Genomic DNA, 26,676 nt, shown 5'->3' on the forward strand with positions numbered 1-26,676 from the left:
GTGTAGTTTGGTGACCGGGATCTCTAACAACACAAAGGATGAGCAGAGGAAGGGTTTTTTTTTTTTTTTTAGGCCACAGCAGAGTTGATGGGGATTATATGCTGCGTCACAGGAATGATAATAACAGAGAGCAAGCTGCTGCACAAATTCAGCTGGCTCTCTGTTTGGGTTAAAGCTGCCGTTAGATGCTGAGAAAAGAGCTTCTTATTCTACAGAAAAAAAGGGGGGTGAGACAGAAAGCTTTATCAGTGATACATCTCCCTGCATTGTTGCTTTAATTACAAGGTCCAACCCCTACGTGTCTGCCACGAGGCCCCGAAAACACTGACGCAAGACCTTTGATGCAAGAAGAGGACAGCATTAAAGTCCAAAGTGTGAAATATAACGGTGCCGAGAAGTAAAACTCCTCCACTGCATTCTTTCACTGGAAAAACTTGGTATTCTTGTCCTATGAGCAGTATGCAAACACACACAAGCAGGCACACAAAGATGACAAACAAAAGTAAATTGACCCATGCAGTGAAGGGACCAGGAGTTATCCTGTGAGGGAATTTTGCTGGCAAGGTTCGGGTGCACATCCCCCACAAATCAATACAAAGATGTAATGAGAGCGCCCCGGAGAATGTTTTGGAAGAGTGGTGTGTTCAATCCATTCAGTGGAGCGCTGCAGACTGGTTTGGCACACACTGGCCCTGCATTACCCTAAGACACTTTATGTTAGTTTTTCCTGGTATGCATCAGCCGCCTATAGGTCTGGCCTATCTTATATAGCCCAGGAGTCACATGAAGCCTAGATAAATCTGATCTTCTTATCAATAATGATACAGAATCAGAATGAGAGACGGACTAATCTGGCAATGTGAATGATAGCTTAAAAGGCCCTCTTTGTTCTAGAAAGGCTTTGTAAACACTGAGAGATTCCTTTAGGAGCTTTACGGTACAGCCATGTTCATTAGAGCCATGAGGCTTTCCTAAGTAGAAAGCCCTGTAATTATATCCAAACCTTTGATTTCGTTGAACTAACCCCAACAGACAGACTGAAGCTATGCTGATCTGCGCTGCGGGCTTGAAGGACTTACTGTTGTTGGACTTGAGATCCCGGTGGATGACAGGGACGATGGCTTCACTGTGCAGATACAACATCCCTCTGGCTATCTGCACAGCCCAGTTGACCAGGACGTGCGGCGGTATTCGACGGCCTGCCAGAGCACGGCTCAGCGGCCCACCTGAGGCGTACTCCATGATGAGGCACAGGTTGGGCTCCTGCAGGCACACGCCCTGCAGGGCGATGATGTTGGGGTGGGTGAGCATGGAGAACAGACGGGCCTCCTGCCTCACGTTCTGCGCTGTCACACTGATGTCCTCGTCCGGGTCTTGGCGGGCGGCCTTCACCGCCACCAGCTCTCCTCTCCATGTACCACGATACACTTTTCCAAATCCCCCGACCCCAATGACCTCCTCCAGGCTCAACTCCCGGAAATCTACCTCTTCGGGTTCAAACTCACCCACCACAGCCGGAGCGAGCTCATCCACCACGGCACTGCCCGGAAGTTTTCCATATCCACTCGGCTTGAAGGAGCCGTAGTTGGATGGGAAGATACCCACCTTGTTGTTGACCTTTCCCGCCCACCAGCCCTCATCCCCTGATATCTCCGAGTCCAGAGAGAGGACTTCCACCAGATCGCCTTTACGTAAGGTGAGCTCATCTTTACAGGATGCCTCATAGTCAAATAAGGCTGTCCACACAGGGTTGGTGAAGTTCCCTTTTTGCGATTGTTCCAAATTTTTCCAGTTGGACAGCGGGCCACGGCTGAATATATTCTTCAGTGGCTCCATGGAGCCTCAAGCAGATGTTTTGACTGGATATGATTTAGCACCCCAAGGGTTTGAAAATAAAGTACAAAGGAGTACTTTATTGCGCCTCGCTCCCTTTCCTGTCTTTCTTGTTGGCTCATCAGGGACTAATGAAATGTGTTCAAAAGTTGGACCAACAAGTGGGCTAGAGGAGAGCAGTCAAAGACAACAGAAGCGCAAGTGTCTTTTATTCATCATCGCATTAAACTCGTCTCTCCATCGGATGATTCACTAGAGATTGCTTTTGTTTGATTAAGGCTAAGTGTTTCAAAGCTCAGAAAGACAGCACTGCTTCCACTGAAATTCTCTCTGTTCAAGTGATGTGGTGTGTGGTTTCCCAACACATGGTTTAAGCACAATATCATTTCACCGGCCTGTATTTAAGGGCCTCTCGAATCACCTCATTATGGCTAATTTAGCTCTTCTTCCCCCTCATTCAAAACTGCCACCTGTTGAGTCCTGACTTTGTTTTGTTTTTTTTAGAGAGGGAAAGTGTAAGAAGACGAATGAAAACTACTCCGCTTACTGCGAAACACTCCCAGATACTGCTATTGCAACTGGTAATAAAGGTTCCCACCACACTTAACTGTCCATTTTGAGTTTTTATGTATTTTTAGCCATTAAGTGCAGTGGCCACCACAAGCAGGAAGCGCTGAAAAGCGGAGAAGAATAGCAGGAAAGGAGCATTCAGTCCAGCCAACCAGTGTTTTACGACAAGTTTCAGAGCTGTCCAGTTCGCATTAAGCCCAAAACTCCAATAACGGCGTCTCACCGCAACTTTGCGGCACTTCCGCAGGAAATCCCGCATCCCATTGCGCCAAAGTATCCATGCTCACGGTCTTATGGGAAGCACACGAATAGCCAGCCTTTACCATAACATAAAGCAAACTTGGGGACCGCCGACTTTGTAACAGGAAGAGCTCTCCAAACCTGCTCGGCTCTACTTTCCTCAGAGAAACGCAGTAAAAACAAATCCCGTTAGTTCCTGGTGGGAGTTCAGCGCGTGGCCTGGTCCGGCTCGAGTCCCCCGTTCTTACAGTCGGTATCCAAAGAGCGGAACAACTCCATCATAACTTCATATCACACTTGTCTTCCTCACGCAGAGTTCACTCGCCAGGTTGTCGAACCACTTCTACGTCTGCGCTTACGGTCAGTGGAGAGGGTGGGGTTTCAAAACTTTTTTTCTCTCCCAACAGGAAAAGAGTCAGATGACAGAGCGTCGTCAAGTTACGGGAAGCGGCGTAACGCGTTCTCTTGAAACTTTCAGAATAAAACTTGTGGGCGCCTTTACGTGGTTGCTCTATAACTTAGTTACTTAGAAGTTAGAAGTGTTTAGCTGCCCAGCTATGCAGCACAATACGCTATAATACTAACTTATATCTACATTTACTGTTACTAGAACTACTACTACTACTACTATTATTATTGTTGTTGTTAATAATCTTGCTTTCCAGTGCAATGAAAACCCTGTACGAAGCCCCGTGTAATGTAATTTCAAGTATCACCCCAATCAAGTCAGTCTATATTATATACCTAATAAAAGTACCCATGTCTGAACGGGATACTATTTTGCAGCAGTAACCTGAGATAAGAAATGGTTATTATGACATGTGAGTAAAGGTAAAAGAATAAAGTTAAAGTGGTTTGTGGCCTCCTTTAAAAACATATAGTTTGTAGTTCTGATACTTTTATTTTAAAAGACTTCCGCAGTTCCGGTATTAGCTAACTTCTTGTTAGCTAACTTCACCAAATTAAGCAGCTACTTAGAAAACAACAACAAAGAGGAAGTTTTTGCCTTCGCATACATTTTTTTTAATCTAGTCCCATTAAAATGAGGTTTGACGAAATGACAATAATAGTCATTTAATGATGTGATTCTGAGATACTTGGTAGAAGAGACACATCTTTTAACCGCAGATGTTGTCTTGATCTTACGGGACAGTTTAATCTGATTTTTATTTTGAAACCACCTGGGGAAAAATAAACTCATAAATGCTGCAGTATAGTTATCAGTATGGGAGAATTTTTGGTAATCCTGGCGATGAGCCAATGGAAGTCCATTAGTGCCAAATAAAGATTATGATTTATGCAGTGAAAAGTTCAAATTGTGAGAACTACTTAAATATAGCATTTCATAATTTGGCTTTCTTTAACATAACATTTTTGATTTTGATTTTTTTAAAATATATTTTATAATTTAATTCAATATTACATGGAACATTATGTAGTGTAGTACTAGGTCACTGAACACTGTACCAGATATTTTTTCAAGGATGTGTGTGGCAGTCTGCTGTCAGCATGTGTCCTATGGGTGGTATACAGTGAAAGGTTTTTTGCATTGCTGAAAATAAGTCAGACCATTCTTGGGTGTCGGACTTTCCCAGGCTGTCCTTTGTCACCGATTGTGTTCATAATTTCTATGGACAAAATTTCTAGTGTTCATGAGAAACGGCAGAAGGGGAAGGTGTCAGGTTCAGTGGTCTCAGGATCTTGTTTCTGCTGCTGCTGATGTGGATCTCTTGGCTTCAGCAAACCATGAACTCCAGTTTGTGCTGGACAGTTTACAGCAGCACGTGAATGAGAATTAGCACCCCTGAGTCTTGGGTCAAGGCTTTCAGTCACTCTGGGTCGAGGACTTGTTACTGCCCCAAGTAGAGGAATTTTAAGTATCAGTAAGCAGGGTGGGAGGGTGGCATCCACAACCATCCATCTGTTGTGGTGAAAAGAATAAAGTTATGAAGCTCATGATTGACTGGTCCATCTACGTACCCAACCGTGTTTTTTAACATGACGAAAACACCCACACAGGGTGCCCACCATGGTGGTGTAGTCACCTAATGTTTAAGAGTTATTTAAAAATAGCCTTCAGTAAAGACTGGAGCATATTTTAGTAATTGACTGCTGGTGTTCCCACTGATGAAGGTGCATTCTATCCATTAAAACAAAAAGACTTTATCTTGGAAAAGGTCAGGGAATTCCTCTTGGTCATATTTTCCCATGTTTGTAAGTCAGTGGCTTCTCAGGAGGTGACGGGAATCAGAGGGTCACCTCTGTCCCCGCCGGCTCCTGTGTGGAAACAGCACGCTTCCTTCTGTTAGCCCTTTGATGGCTCCCCTCCCCTCCCTCCTTCCCTGCACCACGGCTGCCGTTTGTTTGAACACCAACCTCCTAAAGTCAACTACCGACACCCCATCCCACCTTCCTCCCTCTTTACCCCACATACACACACACTGAGCAAAACCCCTCCCTCCTCACAGTGCGCTGAGTCAACGCTTGTGCAGGAAGGATGCAGTTGTTTTCGTGGTCCCGGCTCTGCACTGCTTGGTCGGCTGTGTTTGGAGGTGGGGGTAAGAGAGGCGGCTGCATTTACACGACAAAGGGGACTGTTTAAAAAAAAAAAAAATAGAGGCAGGAGGAAGAGGAAAGGGGGCTGGATGAACAGTCAGGGCCAAGTGTGCCAGCTACTCTGAACACAACGCAAGCCCATGATAACAATCACATCTCTCACTTTTCCACAAACCTGTACTGTCTTGCACTTTTATCTGATTAAATACCAGAAGGAGACTGCAAAGCTGCGTCTTTCAGGCTGCTTGAGTCACCGGTTGGCAGATGCACAGCATCCAAGGTAAACTGCACAATAGAAAATGCAGAGAATTCCAAAGTGCAAGGATTTGGAACTACAAAGGATGTACTCCACGCCCACGAAGGTAAAAAAAATTTCAGTGGAGGGCTTTTGAAATATTAGTAAGTGTACTTTGGTTTTGCCTTTAAGCCGATATTGAATATGGAAGGTACCTTCAAGCTCTCAATTCCAATGCAGAAATCAAACCAATACAAGGACCATTTTAATTGAAATATGAACTTTATTTTACATACAAAATAAAAAGAATGTTAAAAGTTTACAATACAGTGCCAACTGTCTGTTTGCAACCATTTCATACGGAGACTGACACATAAACGGGCGCCCCAACTCTGCTTCCAATCAACACATTTAAAAGAATCTAAAAAGGGGAGGAAAACAGTCAGGATAAAGGAGCAAGTTACTCAAAATTGGAGGAGAGGCCAGAACAGAAATGAGAGAGGACAATAGAAGGGGGGAAAAAAGCTTTTAAAAACAAACATATGGTCCAAGAGTCACAGTATACTTCAGATGGGCAATTTAAGGGTATTAAATGGTCGAGTAAAGTAATAATAATAATAATAACAAGATCCAATTGCCAAAGTAACAGACCTCTGCCAGGGTCATGAACAACAAATAATTAACTCATTAACCTGCTGATATGATTGACTTCAGAGCTGTGAAGGTTTACAGTTCTCTTGATAAAAACGTGACTTAAAAATAGAAACTCATTGAAGGGGGGGGGGGGGAGAAAAAAAAAAGAGGTGTAGCTAGCTAATGTATAGTAAAAAATACACCTGCTTCCTTATTTATGTTACAGCCGGACAATTGGGCTGCGAGTTGTGACAAAGCCGGGAAGTAGAGCTCAGAGCTTAAAAGCTGTATATCACAGCCAATCTATAACATAGTCATAACACTTCAGCAGCGAGACACCAACCTTCTCGATGATCATCTTCCAAATACTGTGCTGTTGCCTTGAAAGAAAGCTTCAACAACTACTATGTACGGATTCTTTCAGCCAACCTGAGGATCTGAGTGACGACGACTGATATGTTCAGGTCTACAACAGGAAACTGAGGGAAAAAAAAAGTTCCCAAAAGAAAAGAGAAAGAAAAGAAAAAGCTGCGAGGCCCAAGCTTGTTGTGCCTGCAAAAACGGTGACGACCACCATTTTTCCTAGTCAAAAATCGAGCGACTGACTTGTTAAAAAAGATCCTCGTTGGATTCTTCTCTACAATAAAATAAAAGTTTCTTTATAAAAAAAGAAGAAGAAAAAGAAAATTAAAACACATAATGTACAGGCTTTGTGTCTCTCGCGGTGGTGGTGGCTCTTATAGCTGGCCGCCAAGGGCGTTTTGGTCAGCAGGCTGCAATGAAGAGTCTCTCTCTCCTCTGCTTACAGCAGCTGCCAGAAAAACAACTTAAGAATTTGAAAAATAACATTGACTGTGTGTGTGTGTGTGTGTGTGTGTGTGTGTGTGTGTGTGTGTGTGTGTGTGGTAGAAGAGAATGAGAGAGTGTGTGAGCGGAGTGCTGAGAACGAGCTAAGAGTCATAGTCTTCGTCGTCGTCATCGTCGTCCCCGTTCTTGTGCGGTGCAGGGACTGTGGGAGGTGGTGCCATGCTCATCATGGAGGCGTGTGGGGCGAAGGCCACGGTGCCCGGAGGTTGCGTCGGAGCCATGTTGCCCATTGGGACCATGTTGGCCATGTGCATATACTGAGGGGGGGTGTTGGAGCTGTGGGGGCACAGGAACAGGTGTTAACCTCTGAGGAGTCGTGTGCATTTTATGCACAAACTACCATTTAAATTGAAACATTATTAGTCAAATTAACTGTGCACTAAAAAAATAATGGACTATTTTAGAGTTAAGTATCCAAAATGAATCTTGATATTTACAGGGAACTCCAGGTACAACTTATTCAACTTGGGGCCAGCAAAGGTTTGTCTATCGATTCTAGTAGGAAAACAGCGCCCTCTTCCTGTTTTTGGCATAATTTCAGCCACCAGATTTCTCTCTCTTAACAGGCTACAGTAATAGTCATATATAAATATGCCTTTATGTGCTCTTAATGTGAGGCAATATAACTTTTTGAGAGAAAAAAAAAAACTTTGCTTGTCTGGAGATTTTCTTACAAATGAAAAGTAAAAATGGCAGCACCTTCATGGGAGGCACAACGAAAACAGAGCAGCAGCTGAAAGATTATGCAAAGTAAATTGAGTGTTTATTTCTTAAGAGATCAGACAGCTTTGAACTCGATTTGCCGCTGATGTAATTACTGACCAATTAGTGCTTCTTCAGACAAGTCTTAAAATGCCATCCCAGTCAAGTGAAGAACCTAGCCTGGTGCCAGACGGAGTTCTCTGAGTATTTTGAGAAGCTGCTGATCTACTGGGCTTTTCCTGCACAATTCTCTCCGAGTTTAGAGAACAGTCCAAAATTAGAAGCTGTCCAGTTTGCAGGCAGTTCACTGGACGAAAATGTCTTGTCCAGAGAATAATGGGCAGACTGCTTTGAGCTGATAAGAAGCAACAAGAGCTCAAATAACCACTTGTTATTTGAGCGGACATCTCTGAATGCACAACACATCGAACCTTGAAGCAGATGGGCTCCAGCAGAAGACCACACCAGGTGCTGTCAGCTAGAAAGAGGAAACTGAGGCTACACTTCACACAGCCTCAACAAAATTGTACAATACAAATGGAAAAACTGTGATATTTGGATGGCAGAGTCAGAATTTGGTGTAAACATGAAAGCATCCTGCCTTGGATCAGAAGTTCGTTCTGGTGCCATTGTTGTATGGGTGCATGGGTATTATATTGGTACACTTTGTGCTCCTTAGTACCAACTGAGCGTCATTACTAGAGTATTGTCACTAAGCATGTCCATCCCTTTATGGTCACAGCGTACCCATTTCTGATGGCTGCTTCCAGCAGAACAACGCAGCATGTCACAAAGCTCAAATCATCTCAAACTGGATTCTTGAACATGACAATGAGTCCAGTGTACTCAAATGGCCTCTACAGTCACCGCCAGTGGATGTGGGGGAATGGAAGATCACAGATATAGAGCCAAATCTGCAAAGTCGATATCATTCTTTGATGTCAGTTTGGACTAAAATCTTAAGAATGCTTCCAGCATTTTGATGAATCTATGCCACAAAGCATTTAGACTGATCTGAAGGAAAAACGGGGCCCAACCCAGTCATTTATACCTAACAAACTGGCATGTGAGTGTAGAGTTGTATATGAGGGGAGGTCACATTGGGTTTCGAATATTATTATATCTGCTTGTAACAGTGCAATAATGGAATACAGCAATAGAAAACACTTTGAACTGCAGACATCTCAGACTCCACAAGCCTCTTAATTTTATTCTGTGCTGGCAAATTTGACCAAATTAATAAAGACTGAAATAAAACACATTTCCTACATTCTTGGTTACTTTTTCAAGTATGCTATATGGTTATTTACTGTTTTTATTACCATTTTCAATATCATAATCTCAGTTCTCAAGTAAACTCAGCATCACAAAGAGCGATTTGCTCTTCAAGCTCTGTAATCAGCAGACTGCAGAACAGTGTAACCCTAACTGCACCGAGTGAATGGTTGAAGCACAAGTCTCGTGATTTGGCTAGTGGGAAAAGCCTCATACACGTCAGGTCCCTGCTAATCATTTCCCAAATTCATATCGATGGAATTTTTGAATTGTTGTTCCATGTTTAGACGAGTCTTCTGTTTTTATCAGTTGATATAAGAATCAAGTTAAAGTGCTAATTCTGCCAGCTGTGATGTCTCACAGCACGTGTGTAGATAAATTGCTGAAAGTGTGCTAGTACAGAATAAATGGGGACAGTAGTGTGAAGAGGTTTGAATACTCAGAATACTGAAAACCAGAGATGTGCTGTATAAATGCCAGTCCACACCACTCCATGTTGTTCCAAAGCAGAGCTCACTCAGGGTGCCAGACCCAACTTGTTTAGTTTATTCTGTAATGTGTAGGTATGTAAACATGTTTATGTTGGACTAAATGTGCCTAAGTAACTACTTGCATCTTTTGCTGTATTGGTTTGCCCTCTTGTGGGCATCATGTAATGTTTGAATGGCTCAAATGTGTGTGGGTTGTTTATAATGATTCAGCAGTTCTCATGAATTCTATGCCATTTTCTAGGCGTCTATCTCCTTTGTCATATGCTGTAAATCATTTTACATCTTTGTATCAGAGAGTCTGTTTTTCAGAGGGAAGAGCAGTGCAAGAGCTTAAAAGAAAACACGCCCTCCCTCTCTCCGAGTCTGCAGTCTGGGAGGATATTTCCAGACACACCGTCTCATGTGGATCTGGACACAAACCTGTGGAACCTGGATGGAGCCTGCAGATGTGTGCTAGACTGAGAGCCGTCCTCGTCGTCCCCGTCTGTCTCGCTGTCTTCACTGTCGTCCTGTTTCCATCACAAGGAAGACAACAGTGAGTCGTCTCCCCTCATACAGACAAACACAGTAGACAGGTTCAGGCCTCTACATGCAAATCATCTCACACCTCCTGCTCCGACTCTGTTCCAGATAACTTCTTGTCCTTGCCTTTGGCGCCAGCACCTCCGTTTTTGCGACCAGACCCTGGTTTTCGACCTCTGAGGAAGAAAAAAGATAACCGTGTAAGGAAATGTGATAACAGGTCCTACTTTAAAGTTTCAAAAGAATGTTTACGAGACAACACATGAAACAGAACGTACACTTGGGCTACTGTGGACGAGGGAACCAGAAATCAATTGTTTAACTTAGTGCACAAAAATGTTTTAAATGAAAAACATAGTAGCTAATGTGGCTTTTTTTAAAGCAGAAATTCTCTCCTTGCAACTTTAAGATAACTCCAGAGTAGAACAGTGTGACGCATACTGCTGGTGGAAATTACTCTGAGGCACTTGCTGACACCAAATGTCTAAACATTACAAGTTTTACAACCACTTTGAATTGAATATGAATCCAATCAGCCGCAGTCTGCAGAGAAAAGAAACGTCTAATTCCCCGCCAAGCTCTCTGCTACAAATTAGCTGCGGTGCCGGCGTCTGATCTGACAGTCAATACTGCATTTTCTTGTCTACAATTCCTCAACAATTAATTTTCGCTCTGGCCAGTTCTTTCATTTTCTTCTGATAATCTAGAATCACAAAACTAAAGGAACACGGGAGTACGGTAACACTGCAAGGATTATAGACCAATTTACAGCAGTGCTCATTTCCAGAAGAAGAAAAGATAACGTACACAGATTCTGTCTGTTCGTGGAGCGAATCCTTTTTAGTTTAAACCGATGTGTGTGTGCACTTATCAGAGCTGACTGAATTACAAACTGCTTAATGAAATAAGTCCAAATTATCTGCAGCTGGATTGGCTGCCTCATATCACCCTGGAGTGTTTTGATCGTGTATGTGAAATACTCCTTCCATTTCAAAGCATCATGACTCTTTCTCTACGTGTTTGGGTGTCTGTGTGAGCGAATGTTACCTCCGTGGGACTTTCTCTCCTCCCCCCTCGGTGTGGTTCTCTTCCCCCTCTCCCTGCATGTCTGGCACCGCCGCAACCAGGTCTTTTAAAAAATCAAACTGCTGCTCCAGCTCAATGCACTGCTTTCTGTGAATAAATATGAACAGTTTTCTCCTCAGCCTTACTTGCCAAGTGAAATATAAGCTCGTATCAAAAAGACAGCAAGCTTAATGGTAGTACATACTCATTTTAGCAACACATACAGTCTGAGTCACAGGGAAAAATTGTTTTGGCGGGCTGTCTTACTCAGGCCAGAAATACTTTCAGATACAAGGGATTCAGCAGTGTACTGCAAATGTGCTCCACAGAACTATCAGGCTCCCACCACACAGTAAATCATGCTGTGTAACAGGATGCCATTTTTTTGTAAAGACGGCTCATAATGATTTTCCTTACTTATTTATCTTTTTGCAATGTGTAGGGTTAGTCCTTGTCAGTTCATCAAATGCTTTCCCACCTCACCATCTTACCTGAAAAAACATTCCAGGTGGAGGATACACATCCTAAATAGGAATCGTGGAAAATTTGAGGTTCCGGCTGTCATTAGCTTTCTCAAAAATATTTCAAAGGATGATGGCAGGGCTGTTTTTAGACATTTTCCAACATCATTTTTGAGGGGCTACTTTAAAATGACATTATCTACTTTAAAGTGTTTTAGGCAAATTTTTCTTAGGAAGATGAGAAAGAAAACCATCACAATCATTACTTAAAAAGTCAATTTGGATTTGGTACATGTTGTCATGTGAAAACAAAATTATGCTAGGGAATTATTCAAAAACACTCCTATTTTCAACATTTCACTGAGGATTATTTTTTGAGTAAACTAATGACTGAAGTCCTGAAATTTTGCACAATTCCCATTTTGTGAAATTTGATTAAATGAGATGAAAGAACTGTTAAATGTACTGTTAAAACCAATCAGAAGAAAACTGACTTAAAAGAAGTATGTTGTGTATATTACGAATAGTCGTTATTTTTAAATGTGAATCAAGCAAAGCTACTTTAGTAAAGTCCAAGAATGAAATTATCGAGCTGGAAGTTCATCATGAGTCCACTTTAAAAATAAACAAAATAAAGGCCTGACAGCATTTCAGCTACACTCATTAAAAACAAATACTATATAATATACCAGTGATCTGAACAGCAGATGGCTTTGCCTTCCTAAGACGTTCATCTCCAACACAGTGCAACACAGACAGGGCTCTGAATGAAGACAAACACAGAACTTACAGATGTGCCGTTGTCATTGTCTTTGCATTCCTAGATTGGGTGACTTGACAAGCCTTTGTAAGCAAGGACTCCAAAAAAAGCTCCAGTGCTCTTGCTGATATCTTGGATAAGGGAAGTACAGTGAAGCAGTGGTGTGTTTGTACTTTAAATCATCAAACTACCAAACATGCAATAATAGACAACTTGACACAACAACACAACAGACTAAGGAAGCATTTTTCTCTAATTATTAAACAGTCTTTTACAATTTATAATTCAAGACAGAACTTGCACAGTGACGACTGCAGGCAGGAAGGATACATATAATAACAGGCACTGCTGCAGCCACTTTGCCTATTTCTTCATCTGTCTGCATAATCTTCTTAATCCTTGCCTGAAATGAGAAAAGGTCTATTTTTATGCATGTGTCTACAGCAACGCTTCAAATTTTCATTTTCTTAAAAAACAACAACAAACATTTTCAGTGAAAACGCGATGAAATTCGGGGACAACCTAGTAAAGAGTTTGCAGTACAGCACATAGAATAACGTGAGGTCCCCACAAAGTAACTGCAATCATTACTATTACACTACTCACGTAGTGTGAGGATTGTAGATACATTATCCAGCTTATTACAATAAAGAATGGATTTATTCACATTTATTTACGTGCCGTTTAGCCTAGCTTGAGATGCTAAAAACAACGTCAATTAGTAGACCAACTTAAATAGCACGCCTGCTATGTGTGTACACCACCAACTAATGACATACAGGGGATGTTTGGTCACTAATTTCATGACATCAACTACTTTTCACTAAGGCACGTGCTTTGTATACTAAATGGTTTGGGAGTGTTAGATGGCTTGTATGCTCTCTAAGCAACAAAAGAGGCCGAATTCCACTTAAGCTAGTTACAGAACTTAGCTTTCCATGTTACACTTTGCTAACGTTAGCTTGCTTTGACACCGGCTCAGCACAGTTTAAACTTACCGGAGGAAATCTGGCGTTGTATTTCTTCTTTTTGCTGGGCATAATTAAATTACCTGGGTGGCTAAACTAAAATAAAATACAATATATGCTATATTCGTATTCTATTTCATACAGAAATTCGCCTCCACCGCGCGCACACCAGATAGTGGTGGCTATCCGGCTAACTAGTTAGCACATCGTCTTCGTCACTCGTTCCTCGGTGCGGTCAGTTTGTTTCCGCAGGGTCTCCGTGCCGTCAGGTTGGAGCGCTTGTCGTTCCGCAAATGCAAAGAAAAGAAATACTTTTATTTAACCATAGTAATGGAACATGTTTATTTTTAAAGCTTAACAAAATACAAATGTGGGAAACTTACATATTTGACTTGTACACATACCGAGGAACATGCAAGTTTTTTAAAAGTCGCTGAATCTAGTACAGCATAACTTATGTTTAAAATTATGTTATAGCAAAACGTAAAAAATATATATTTATATCATATATTTATATTGTTACATACGGTCGAATTTGTGGACGAGGTACGTAATTTAATTGATGTATAAATAATTATTAGTTAAACTGCCAGCCACCTGAATGGGTTTTGGCTCTTAGATACAGAGGAGCTGCTGCGCTTATGCGGAAGATCAACACTGAACAACAAACTTCGACATCTACGGCTAGAGTAAGCCTTTATGTTCAAAGTTTAACATCGGCGTGCGATTATTTACGTTTTGAATGGGAAAACTGTGAATGTTAAAGAGTCAGTTGTATTCAACAGCTGGCTAGAAATGGCTAGCCAGGACGAGTGTGTACATTTATAAAGACGACTAGCTTGTCGGCTAGCTACAACAATGCTAAAGCAGTCAGAAAGCTGTTCTGCGTGTTCTTTGACATGTCAGCTGTAGGCGGTACGCTGGGGTCGATAGTAACTTTCGTGTGAAACTGAATCAGTGGTAGAGATACGCTAACTTTCGCTGTTGTAGCAGGCTAGCTAGTAGCATTCATAAGCAATTCAGTTGTCCACTTCTGTCGAAGTTAGGCAGGGTTGTAAGCTAATAAATAACAGCAAAAGGGTTGTAAGCTAACACAGAGGCTAAACCAGTGGTTTTTTATTCAAATAATAACTGCATTCTTCAACTCAACAGGCAGGCTTCAGAACTTGTTTACTCGTGTAACTGCTATACCATTATGGAGGAAGAAGAGAGCCCTGTTGATGGCGAGATGAGGACCCCCTTTGCTGCAGAGACCTATGCTGCTGAAGCCATGGCTGCAGACATGGACCCCTGGATTGTTTTTGACTCTAGAAGAACTCCCAGATCCGAGTTTGATGGCTGGTTGGAGAGTAACAGGCCCTCCCAAGTGTCCAGATTTGGAGACGAGGAGGGTGGTGTCAGCCCTGTGGGGTGGATTGCTGTGGTGGGCCCAAACCACTGCCCCAGTGGTGCGGATGTCACAGGACTCCAGGAGAGTTGGGAGAAACTTTTGGCGAGTTCCCGGCCCGTCACCTTCCAGACAGTGAGGGAGCTGGCCCTGAACCATAGAGTACTCTCAGGCAAGTGGCTTATGCACTTGGACACTGGTTTCAAGTTGGACCACGCTTGGGAATGTGTGGCAAGAGCAGCCCTAGATGGCAAGATCTCACTCGTTAAAGTCAGCCCATTTGACCGCAAGGCAGAGGGCAAGCAGGTCATTTGTGCCTATAACCAGAACTTCACTGATGAGAATGAGGTCATGAGGCTGGATTCGGTCATTCGTGCCACAGGGGTCAAATGCCCTCTCTCGTACAAGCCAGATGTGTATACATACCTGGGAATCTATCGGAACAACCGCTGGAATGTTTGCCCCACCATATACGAGAGCAAGTTCGACCTGGAGTGTGTGCCCAGGCGTTCCCACGTCATCAACAAAGTTACCAATCTTGAGGTAACATAAGCCACTCAGACCAAGAGAGGAGTTTTGCTGTAACAGTATGTGAAGAGGTGCGTGATGATCCCAGGAGATGGGTTGGACAGTACAGTCCTCTGACTGCAACTATTTAGAACATCATTGGTTGAACTCCGATCACAAATTCATCCTTTTTTTTTTTCTAGAAAAAAAAAATCCAAAACACTAAATTTGTCTCTTCTTTTTGTGTTGTAAAATTTTCTGAATGACCTGAAACACTTTCAGATTTTTTTTATTTTGTATTGAAAATATTGTATACAAGAATAGTAGTACTAACAAGATTCTAACAGGCTCGAGTGCCGGGAAGAAGACTAACATCCTTGATTTGTATGCACATTTTCAGAAGATCCACTGAAGTACTCCTTGTTGCCATTTTACATTTGTCTCTTGCGTTCGCCTTTTTTTCCCCCCCTTTGTACTGTATAACAGTTACAGAGTTGCAAAGTAAAATACTCTTTTGAAAATCGTCTTTATATGTTGTGGTATTTATTGCCAAAACAGTGTTTTGTATGTTGACAAAGTCTCATTCCAAAAAAAAAAAAGCACAATTATACTACGATCCACTTTCATAATACACGTAAAAACATAATTACATTTCAGTAAAGCACCTTACTGCAGAGTATAGCAAGTCTGAAACAGCTGAGTTAAAATGCAACCATTACTGATAAAATAAGTGTAGAAAAACTGATTACAGAGCAGTGGAAACTATTACCACAAAAAGCACAATCTCTAGTATAAGCACATATATAGTAATGTTGCTTGTTTGATAAATGTACACCTTCATTTTGTTTCCAAGACATTCAGATAGTTTGTGTTAACCTTCAGAAAACAATGGTGCAATCCAAAGAGATAATTTTTTTTTAAAAACGGACATAATCTGTGTAGACTTACCTCTAGATCTGATTACATATATATGAACCCTTTTGTATAAAGACAAAAAAAGAGACAAAAGCTGCACATTTTTGTGGCCACAGCTACCAAAATTGTTCAAATGACAGTACAAAAACATGCTTAACATGTTCCAAAAATAATCACCACACCGGATACCTTTATCAAAGTACCCATGCTGTCTGTCTTCGTAAAACATTCGCTGGAGAATCTGTCTCCACCATCAATATGTTGACAGTGACCTAAACGTTTAGTCACAGATGCTGGACATGGGTTTCACAGGGCATGAAATCTGATCACCTACATTATGGGTTTTGTAATTTATCAGACAAACTATATGACTGGGCAAGGCGTCAGACTGAATACCATAAAGTCATTGCTGGTATTTTAAGAAGTGTGTCCACAGTGAGCAGTGCTGCTACATTCGGTCTCCTCTGCCTACTTCCTTTTTTGCCTTACAATAATAAAGAAGTTTTAGTCCTGATGGCCACAGGGGAAGATACAATTGGTCTTTGGAAAAATGAAAGAAACTTTAAGTCGGGTGTCCTGACACAAACCCAGCTTGGCTTCCACTGTTAAAAATGGAAATAAGACGGTCCTCATCAGCAGACATCAACTCATCGAAGTCTTCGAGCATTTGGTTGTTATTGGGTCTGCTGTCTGTCATGATTTCGTTCTGGAGCAGATGCACAATGCTGTTGGGGTAATTCATCCAAGTGCTTCCTGGGTTGCTGGCAGGGTCAGAAGTGTTCTGAGATGCTGCACTAGTCTGGGCAGCGGTAGAGGAGCCCGAAGGGCCAGTCGGCTGACATGAAGGATGATTTACGATTTGGGGGTTCAGAAGATCCTCCAAGTCATCCATGTTGAGGCTGTCCAGGTTGACTGGGACCTGGCCTTCAGTGAAGCTAGGGAAATCTGGGATATCGTCATCAACAAGTGGTGGCTCTCCCCGGAACTGAGTGCTCTGGAGGGCGAAGGAGTTGCTTGTCTGTGAAGAGGCCAAGTTTACTTGAGAAGCTGAGGGCTCCTGCTGGGTGATAGTCGAGGAAATGTTGGGGAAGAATTCATGAAGATCTGACAGGTTGACCGTTGAGTAGTCCTGATTGGAAGTGGAAGTGATGGTAGAGGTGGCCGGTGATGGGTTCATTGAAAAGCTAGACACTGGGTTTGCTTTTGGTTGGGAGCCCAGGGCTGTCATCTTCCACTGGTTGGTAGGAGCTGCTGACATGTTGGAGGCTTCTACTTTTGTCTGCTCAGAAAATAGCTGGCCTGGTTGGAAGGGGTATTGGGGATGTGATTTTGCCCCAGTGGGACCAGTGGGCACCACAGCTGCTGCAAACACAAGCAAGTGATTTGAGAACTCACTGCAGAAAATCCTTATCACATATTTCACATACACAAAGTTCACCGCTAATGACTCAACTGCTTTAAGACAGGAAGACGAGGAGATTGAAACTAACACCAATCTAAATTACTGTTTTATTATTTAGAGTATTACTTATTATAAGCGGACATTAACTATCATCAAATTACATTTGCCAGAAATGACAATTTTTGAATGAATCCATTTGTTAGTTGGTGTAAAAGATATCAGGAAGTAAAGTAAAATGTCTTCAAATGAGTTCAAATAAGGAAGGAACATCTGCAACAGACTCACCAGCTTGTGGGTTCAGTAATTGAGGCTTGGCTGTCAGCTTTCTCCTTGATGGGTTTAGGTGCTGTCTATCTTGTGGAGTGGTCACTGAAATGTCAGAAGACGTCTTTATAATACCGTGCTTAACAACAGTGTAACCATTATCCAATTATACTATGCTCAGCTGACAGAAAAAAAATTCTTATTAACCTACCACTAGATAGCAAGGGCCCTAGCTTCAGGTTCTGGAACATATCTCCTGTCCGCTTTCTCTTCTCACTCAGCCTGTATTCATCTGCCAGGGTGGAAATGATAAAGAAGTTAAATTTGAGAAAAGTTGCACATATTCAGCACATTTTCTGCATATAATATATTTTACCTGGATCTGACGGCAGGTACTGGAAGTCCATTGGCTCACTGACTTCTCGGTCAGAGGGCCGCCGGAGTTGCATCTTGACTCTCACTGGCTCAGTGAGGTTAGTGTCACGGTAGGGCGGAGTGCGAAACACAATGGCCACCTGCCTGTGGACATCAGCTTGGGAGAAAGTGCCCTTCCCCTCCCAAGAGTCTTGGAAGAAACGCACCTCAATGTCCTCTGCAGGGAAACAGAAAATGGCAAATGTAACAACATACTGCAGCTGGTGAAGAACTCAAAAAGAATAATCAGATAATCGGGCACTAACTCGCCGCTGCAAAAGCAGCTCTGATGTTTTTGATTAACAGAGAAAAGACCCCGGGGGTGTTACATCACATTTGCTGCTACGCAACACTCAAGTCTAACAACAACTCAGAAGGCTCGCAGCCAGCTTCAGTTGTTAAACTTCAACCAAAAGGGTTTAATGTTCAAAGCAGATATGTGACAGCGCCGCTCGTTGTGAAAGTAGCTGTGTGACAGGCTCCCAGAGACAGCAGGACCGAGAGATGAACTAGTACAAAATTCAGCCTTCTCACGATCTTTTTTCGCAATGATGCAATTTGTATCCAGTTTAAGATGTATCAAATGATACTCAGGGGAGCACCCACATCCAAATTACAAAGCATATATGTGTGCCATGATCAAACAGCAGCAGATAAGTGAGGGAAGAAAAAAAAGGCTTGTATAATGAGCATAAAGTGATCACTTTAAAAGAAACTGTTGTACAGAAATGAAAAGAACTGGAAAAGAATGAGAAGAAGAAGAAAGCTTTAACTCAGCACAAAAACAGATTAGGTGACTGCTTTGCATTGTGTTACACACAGCAGCTTCCATGAGATGCAATGAAATCCCACACGTGGAACAAAGGCACAGTCTGAACCCAGAGGTTTCTGAAGTGCATACGTGATGCTTCAGTCAACATTTTTTTTTAAATTTCCATCATCACCTACAGCAGTTTCCTAGCAGCTAACATTAGCACTCCCTTGGAGTCATCTTTGTGTCCACCTAAATCAAGTCCTTGTCACTACTTTTCTCTCATTGCTGCTGAGACCTGCTGCCTGCTGAAAACAACCTCAGTGAGTTCAAAGTTTGCAGACAGGAAAAACCAACACACAATAAAATAATTCCTCTGATCATTTTTGGAGACTGTATTCTAGTGGGGAGGTAGAGCATACAGCCCGATCCGGCGGGGCGGTGTGGGAAGCCAGATCGAGCGCCCCCTTCTGGCTCTCCTCTCTGCACTCTCCTATCTTGTCTCTTTTGTCTTACTTCTCTCTATCACCTTTTCTATCCCTTTGAAGAAGAATCCAAGGTCCACTACTGATAATGTGTCCCAAATCTTAATATGATCATTTAGATCAGATCTCTAATCCCCCCAAAAATGTCAGATTAGCCTGGGTAAAACACCAAAGGTTTCTGGGCTGCCTTTCCTCATAACAGCCATCCCTCAAGCTTCTCGCCATTTAACGCAATGCATTATCAGGGACTACAACATCTAGTCCTTTTACTGAATTAGCAAGTTACACCTTTCCCATTTAAGACAGTCGTTTGATGAATTATTAAAGTGTAACTGTAGTGTATTATAGTGCAATATCATGATTAATGTGGCTTTAAAGTCTATTAATGGGAAGCAGTGACTAGCAAATAGAATGATCTGGGATATAGCACTGCATGCTATATTACAATATTAAATCAATAAATAAATAACATAACAACAGCTGGTCGAGTTGCTGGTGTTACTTTCATTATGAGAAAAGTGCTTCATCAATTGACTTTCAAGACCGAGCCGTTATTTATCTTTCCTTGTCTACAGTTGGCCCAGACAAATTTCAGTTTTCCATATCTGTCTGACATTAGCCAACATTAATTAGCAGTCAGTGTGCAGTCATTCAAGAATATTCTCATTGACTGTACAATGGGCAGTGTTGTTGACTGCGCTGTCTAACATCTATAAGCTTAATGTTCACTACATGTTTGCTTAGAATATCTAAGTCACAGCATGCCAAAGAAGACGTAGGAGTAACACACATGGTCAAAGAGACTAGTAAATCTTTTTATTACAGGTGACCTGTATTATAATGTTCAAACAATTTCTGTGTTTATTGCTTGAGGCTTCGAGTATAGATATATCAGTATTGGCATATTTGACCTACGTATGTTCATTAAGTGGCAGCTTTGTTGGCTCTGGCATCAGCTAGCAGCCTATTCTGTATCTGAACAACAACAAAAATGATATCACTGTGTAAACTCACTGCTCTGGACAAACACAATCGTGTTATTCCTTAGTTGTTTCTCTGAAGTGGAATCTGTCAGATAATTTGGCAACAGGAAAGGCAGTGGTAGAAGTAAAACTTCCAGATAAAAAAAGCCTTTTTAAAAACCATTTTAGGGGAATGAGGGTAAAGCTGATTTAGTTCATCTGGAAAGAACAGATTTTTTCAGTGTGACCAGTCGAGAAGTTTTGTTAAGAAATACAGAACATTTTATTTGAATAACAGATCCTGAGGTTGACTGTAAGAAGACACAGTCTTGCTCTACTTAAGGTTGGCTAACCACGTATGTCCAGTAAAAAAGTGGACTTGCTGTAACTTAAAGGGGAAATGAGCACTGAAAGCCTCAGTACGTCTCTCTAACACGTGTTTGTAAGTTGCATTATGATATAGGACGGGTCAGTTTAGTGTGTAATGCCAGGTAGTCTGCATTTTCTTTTTAACTTTTTTAATATATCCATTACATGCATAATTAGCACATCTGCTGTTTTGAAGAAGGAAACTAAGCCATGACAGCTGCTGTAAAAAATGGAAACCCAGTCACCTCATATAGTATATTTTATTAAGTGAGTCACTCTTCTATTTTGAGACCACTTGCTTCTAACTTCTTCTCTTCTCACACAATCTTCTGTGGGTGTAAAGGACTTACACCGTTTCCGCTCTACGTGTATTGCAAGTTTTACATCTGCTTACTCAGTCCTGAGTTCTATTTATGGATTATTCAGTCTGAAAGTGTAGGTTTAGTTGTGCTGTGTGCCGCTGTGCTCTTTCGGTATCTGTACAGTAACACTGTACCTTTTTGCACTTTGTCACACAGCAGAAAGATTTCATCCCCTCCTTTGCAGCTTCCAGAGTTGCGGTTGACTCTGCAGATCTTTAGCTCTGCTGTGTTTGGAGCCCCTGCAAGACAGAACAAAAGCCTTTATGTGCCCATGAACACGATAGTAGTGCAACACTTAAATATCACACAAATGCTAAACGCACAGTGAGGCCCGCTCTAGCTGGCACTTCGATACTTGGGTGGCTAACGTCTCCGTTTTATTTGGCTTACTTTGTCTACTTTTTTTGTTTGTTTGTTTTTTGAAACACAGACAATTGACATTTTTTCGAAAGTGAAATTAAACTTTTTCAGCTGTTTGGAGAAACACAGATGTATGTGTTTGATCCACAAGTGAGTCTGTGGTGATGTCTATTTCTTGTAAATACCTTCAAACTGAGAGGAAACATTAATTTGCAAAGAGGAACAGAGAATCACTGAGGGCATGGAAGGCTGCAGGACATTTGGAAGTTTTATAGTCGTGATTATACGTGTGAACGTGCTGGTACAGAGAGCTCAGACTGATACTCGTCTCTCTACAATGGTACAGTACTTACTATAAGCACCTCTTACCTTATATTAACATATAAGAAATATCTATATCAGCTAATTTGGTGCATATGCATTTCTGTTCACGTGTGCTGTGTTCAACTCACTGTTGTCATAGATGGGCTGTGATACCACAGGCTCCAGAGGATAGAGCTCCCCTGTAGAGAGAGTGATGGAGGCCTGGAAGCAAAGCCGGACTGAATTTAGGTCAAACTCTTCCTCCCACACCTTAGCCTCAGGAACTGCATCCAAGAAAGAGAAGGAAAAGGGCGTGGTACGCAACACACAATAAAACACTCAAGCAAACCACTGCATCCTGTCGTACTACTTTTCAGCACACAGCCACCACCCGCTATCGTCTCAGTAACAAACATGAAGTAGAATTTGCTTAGTGTTGTTGATAAGAGTTGACCATACAGAAGTTAACGCATAGCTGTTGCATGAGAAGAAGTCAGTAATCCAAATTAAGCACATGATTACAATTATCCTCCAAAATGATGTTATCATATCCTTTAAGGACAAAGGTAGTTAACATAAACAATCACTAAAATCTGTGGTGGAGACTCATCTCTAACTATGGCCACTTACTGTTAAAGGGGTTATTGTTTGTCTGCAGTCTACAAGTGATGGCCTCATTTACATCCTTCTTCTTCACACATTGTATACCCAGGTTCTGAAAACTGAAAAGACAAAAAACAAAACAACTTTTTAGACATCTAGCAACACAGTTCATGCAATCATCTTTTGACCCAGTTTACTTTTTTGGTTAACGAAATAGTAGGCATTGCACTGCTACTTCCTGAAGTATTTGCTGTTCTTGACTTCTACCCCATATCTACCCTTATTCTGGCTGCACTATAATGACTGTGTTTAACTGCTTGTGTCCAGTACCTGCATTATACCTGCATTATAACCTAACCTAATTATTATTATTATTTTTTTATTATTATTATTGTTGTTGTTAGTCACAGTCAAATATAGTTTAACAATTAAAAGCTTGTTAGCATACAGATTTTTTTATGTACTTTTCTGGGTTATTTAACATGATGTTTCATTAATTTAGACTCCAGGGAGACTATAATTAGAAATAACAGTGTAACGGTTTCCCTTTTATAACTCGTGTGGTGATCTAGAGCAATGATCAGGATATAAACTGTTCAGTGTGAAAAACAATTGCCTAACATAAGCACGTGCAGTTGCTCATGTTGAATCACAGTGCACACATCTGTCTGCAGTACAAGCTGATTTGTTTGACTTTTGTCACTGTTTCAATGAAGACAGAAAAAAACTGTCATGTCTTGCCAGGTATATGGGTTCAGTAGGTTTCAACATATCTTATCAGTCAGTATTTCCACTTCAGAACCAAATTGGGAATGATTTGGGGTTTTTTTCCAACTTGTGGAAATTTTGTTCTGGTTGTAATACAGAGGAAATGTTAACTCTTTTGTGCTAAAAAAAAGTATTCTGTTAAATTTTTGCTCATCTAGACACCAAGCAAGGTGACAGTACACACGTCATTTTCCAGAACCGATCAAGGGCTAATCTAGGTCAGTCACTGCAAAACTTCACTTTGCATTAGCCTGAAACTGTAGTTTTCCTCGAGACACCGTAGCGCTCTGTATTGCTTTTTTTCCTTTAGGTTTCTCTGAAGTGTCTAATTTTATCTTTACATACAAACTAGTCCTACCTGTGTATCCGTCTCTCCTGCAGGTCAGCCTCATAGTAGCCGTGTTTGCAGTCTTTTCCAACCAGCTCATGAGGATGAGGCTTGTAGGGTGAGTTCTTTGTCACCAATGAGATGCGAACACGCAGGGGGCCGCTGTAGTTGTGCACCTGTCCATAAAAAAACAGAGTTTTACTGATAGAAGGTTCAGCCATAAGGGCACTTGCATTGTCTGCAGCTAAAACAAACTCATTGCATGCAACTTGCAGAGAAGAATTACAGGTTCTGATACACAAACGTTCGTCTGATGACTTACTGGTGGTGCTGTTCATTTTAGGGTCTATGACTAAGTTGTTTGCAATGCTTCACCCCTTTAATTCAAGTTAACGAACTGGACATCTCAACTATGTTTATAGTACTGATGCCTTCTAGGACATTTTTAATATAAGTTATCTGCACTAACTGCCTGTCAGACAGGTCCATTCTTCAGTTTGGGTTTATGACTTTGTACTAACAGATGTACCTTGCAAACCAAGCTTGTTAGCGTTAGCTGATAACATCCATTCTTTCATAGTCCAGAATTAATTTTGCCGATATTGTAGGAAAAATGTATTCTTCTGGAAATTACGTTTTCAATTGAAATGATCAACACAAATATATATATGATATTATATAATATATAATATAATATTGGATTTCTTTCTTGCATCATCCATCACGCATACACAGTCTGTGTTCCTAACATTCAACAGGAAAAACAGATGTTTCAGCTGCAGAAAGCATTTTTTCAGCACTGACCTTCTCCACCATAAATGTACAGTTGACGTACATGAGTCACTGTGGAAACAGTTGCTGTGGTTGCATGCACCCGTTTTACCTAAATCTTCACCAATGTGTATATTATCTGTAATGTAAATGATATTTAATGAATCGTCACTAAAACGCATCAGTAAGTTGTGCCAACTCACCTTGATTGCTGGGTGCGTCTTAGTGGTGTCATTGCTTTTTTCTCCGGGAATGCTGCCAGCAGACCGTCCCTCACACTTGTACCTAAATCTCATCCCCCTTTGCTTTGGCTGCTCGATAATCTCTATGTAGGGAGCTGTTGAGGAAAGCAAAGGCATTGTGTCATTGTGAAATACTGCTTTACTTGTGTCAGTGTGTCAACACAGACAGCCTCATCGATCGTCACTACACCCGAGGGTAGAAATGTTTACTCATGAAATCACTGCAGAGAACATCAGTAATTCTTTTTAAAAAGGAAAGTGTGCTTACCCTGGTTGAGCGGGGTAAGGCTCCATCCATATCCAGCTGTGGTGAACAGAAACAAGAAAGGAATTTAACCAACTTATTGAGGAAAAACTGCAGGTTTTCCATCTACGACTTCCACGAGGAAGCACGCAGTGGTGGTGGAGATGACAAAAATAACAGAAAACAGATTTGTTGCATATTTGAGGTTTAGTCAGAGTTTGTCATTTGTGGTGAGGTCAGGGTGGAATTCTACAGGAGAGTGCAGCGTCCAACGGGGTCGAAGGATGCCGAGATACAAGGGCCTCCCAGCTAAATATAATCTCTGGTTGTCATAAACCACTTGCCTGCAAAGCTACCGAGAAGGAGACGAAGTGCAGAAAAAGGCAAACAATGACAGGCAGGGCTTTTAATATTGGTGTCAGGTTACCAGCTTTGTTGCTGGAAGCCTTTAGTGCAGGGTGCACTCCAGTTTCAGGCAGTAAGTAAGGTGTAACACTGGGTGAGTCGATCAAAGCTCCACCCATCAGCAGGCAGGAAAGGTTCAGCTCAAAAGCTTGAGTAGAGTCCTTTCCATGCTGTAACATGTTCGCTTTCTAGCCTTAGCTCAAAGACATTATTCTTGCTTTTTCTGATCATACCTAAAATGCCAGAATAATACTGAATGAAGAGGCTGTGCAAAGCCCCAAAGTGAAGACTAAAAATAACAAACAAACAAACAAAAGTTGTTGTTTGTTAAAATAAAAGGATGACATGAGTCTGTAATGACTGCATTTTGACCACTTATGTGAAAGACAGTCTTTTCTACTTACTGAGTCTGGATGATGTGAAAGTGAAAGCACATTCCCACAATGACCGAAAGATCATTAATGACTGAATTAAGAGCATCACAGCTGAGGCCTTCGATACTGTTGCTAGAATCACTTTCAATTTTACTGACCGAACAAAGGGACATACTTTTATGATGCTCAGTCAGATGTTGGCTGTTTGTCGTGCCAATATCGACAACCAAGACAGAGATAAGTGACACTTATCAACAAACATAATCTATTTTAAGGTTTATAACATTTGCATAAAGTGTGGCTGCACTCTAAACATAGGAAGTCAACAGAACTCCATTATAAAATCTCGTTTGTTTATGGTTTAGCCTAAAGGCAAAGGTATATATGGAATAAAATAGAAACGGAGGCGGCTGTGAAATCTTCACAGTATCTGCATACACGTGTTCTCCTGAACACAGAGCTTATTACCACAATTTCCTATCGGAACCGTTTTTGTCAATTAAAGCCGGAGTGGGCGGTTGCTAAACGCGTCGACCAATTAAATACGACTTTTTTTTATTGAAAAGAACGTTATACGGTGATTTTAACCAGGCCGAATTTAAAATACACTATTCACTGTTACTGACAAGCTTTTGAGTGCGTGATTCACAAAGAATATTTCCACTTACATACAGAAAAACATTAAATGGCGAGAGTTCTGAACGAAGTTTCAGAGGCTAGAAGGAAATCTCTCAAGTGGACAAACCCCACAGGCCTCTTGGCAGCGCGAGACTTGTTTGGTTCGCTCCGCTCGTGCCAGTTGAGTTGTCCACAAGCTGAGAAATTCATTCAGTTAAACATCAAGTTTCTCTCGGCTATTTCACATGTATGCGATAAACCAAAGTTAAGTCAAACTTCTGTCTGTACGTTAGCTTACTATTCGGGAACAGACTCCTCCTGTTGGCGCAAAACCCAATGATAGCGGGGCTTTCCCTTGTGCGCAAAACAACTCCCTGTACAGTTTCGCCTCCCGTGTCTGAGATGAGTAAATAAAAGCAGCTCCACTTACGGTCCATGGCTGTGTCCAAGTCCAGCTCACGCTCCTCGATATCCCCCGCTGTTTCTCAATAATTTGTATCTTATTTTAAGCCAAAAAAGAGCAGGAAACACGGCACTACAGACTCCACGAAGTTCTTGACAGAGCCGCTCTGTCGCCTCCTTCGCTCCACCTACGTCTGTGTACGAGAGTGTACAGTTAGTAAAGCCACAGACATAGTTACGTTCGTGCTCACGGGTTTTCCGG

General features: G+C 41.6%; 4 protein-coding genes across 6 annotated transcripts in view; 1 reads left to right on the top strand and 3 right to left on the bottom strand.

Annotated features, from left to right (window-relative positions):
• The window catches only part of LOC101463885 (mitogen-activated protein kinase kinase kinase 11), a 52,540-nt gene extending 49,518 nt beyond the window's left edge, over window positions 1-3,022 (bottom strand). The window contains exon 1 of the mRNA XM_004567084.3: window positions 1,080-3,022. Within this exon, the coding sequence (XP_004567141.1) occupies window positions 1,080-1,836 (757 nt within the window). The 5' untranslated portion in view covers window positions 1,837-3,022. The remainder of the gene's footprint in view (window positions 1-1,079) is intronic.
• Window positions 3,023-5,697: 2,675 nt separating this feature from the next.
• Window positions 5,698-13,390, bottom strand: drap1 (DR1-associated protein 1 (negative cofactor 2 alpha)). The gene is made up of 7 exons (XM_004567078.5): window positions 13,209-13,390; window positions 12,541-12,613; window positions 12,241-12,334; window positions 10,972-11,097; window positions 10,010-10,100; window positions 9,823-9,911; window positions 5,698-7,210 (listed from the first exon to the last, which is right to left on the bottom strand). Exons 1-7 carry the CDS (start codon window positions 13,248-13,250, stop codon window positions 7,018-7,020), a joined length of 708 nt encoding a protein of 235 aa, XP_004567135.2. The 5' UTR covers window positions 13,251-13,390; the 3' UTR covers window positions 5,698-7,017.
• A 70-nt stretch (window positions 13,391-13,460) lies between these two features.
• On the top strand, window positions 13,461-15,593 carry lg3h11orf68 (linkage group 3 C11orf68 homolog). 2 transcript variants are annotated; one of them, XM_012923512.5, is made up of 3 exons: window positions 13,461-13,724; window positions 13,798-13,867; window positions 14,331-15,593. In XM_012923512.5, the coding sequence occupies exon 3, from the start codon at window positions 14,374-14,376 to the stop codon at window positions 15,115-15,117; it is 744 nt and encodes a 247-aa protein (XP_012778966.1). In that variant the 5' UTR covers window positions 13,461-13,724; window positions 13,798-13,867; window positions 14,331-14,373; the 3' UTR covers window positions 15,118-15,593. The 2 variants fall into 2 exon arrangements, with proteins under 2 accessions (XP_012778966.1, XP_004567137.1); XM_004567080.5 differs by lacking the exon at window positions 13,798-13,867.
• rela (v-rel avian reticuloendotheliosis viral oncogene homolog A) lies at window positions 15,594-26,620 on the bottom strand. 2 transcript variants are annotated; one of them, XM_004567083.4, is made up of 11 exons: window positions 26,443-26,620; window positions 24,640-24,675; window positions 24,333-24,466; window positions 23,389-23,534; window positions 22,290-22,381; window positions 21,809-21,943; window positions 21,131-21,235; window positions 18,030-18,245; window positions 17,865-17,945; window positions 17,675-17,758; window positions 15,594-17,346 (listed from the first exon to the last, which is right to left on the bottom strand). In XM_004567083.4, exons 1-11 carry the CDS (start codon window positions 26,447-26,449, stop codon window positions 16,550-16,552), a joined length of 1,833 nt encoding a protein of 610 aa, XP_004567140.1. In that variant the 5' UTR covers window positions 26,450-26,620; the 3' UTR covers window positions 15,594-16,549. The 2 variants fall into 2 exon arrangements, with proteins under 2 accessions (XP_004567140.1, XP_004567139.1); XM_004567082.4 differs by having other exon boundaries at window positions 15,594-17,349.
• Window positions 26,621-26,676: the final 56 nt, after the last annotated feature.

The sequence above is a fragment of the Maylandia zebra genome, linkage group LG3 (genome assembly GCF_041146795.1).
Source record: "Maylandia zebra isolate NMK-2024a linkage group LG3, Mzebra_GT3a, whole genome shotgun sequence".
NCBI classification, from domain to species: domain Eukaryota; kingdom Metazoa; phylum Chordata; class Actinopteri; order Cichliformes; family Cichlidae; genus Maylandia; species Maylandia zebra.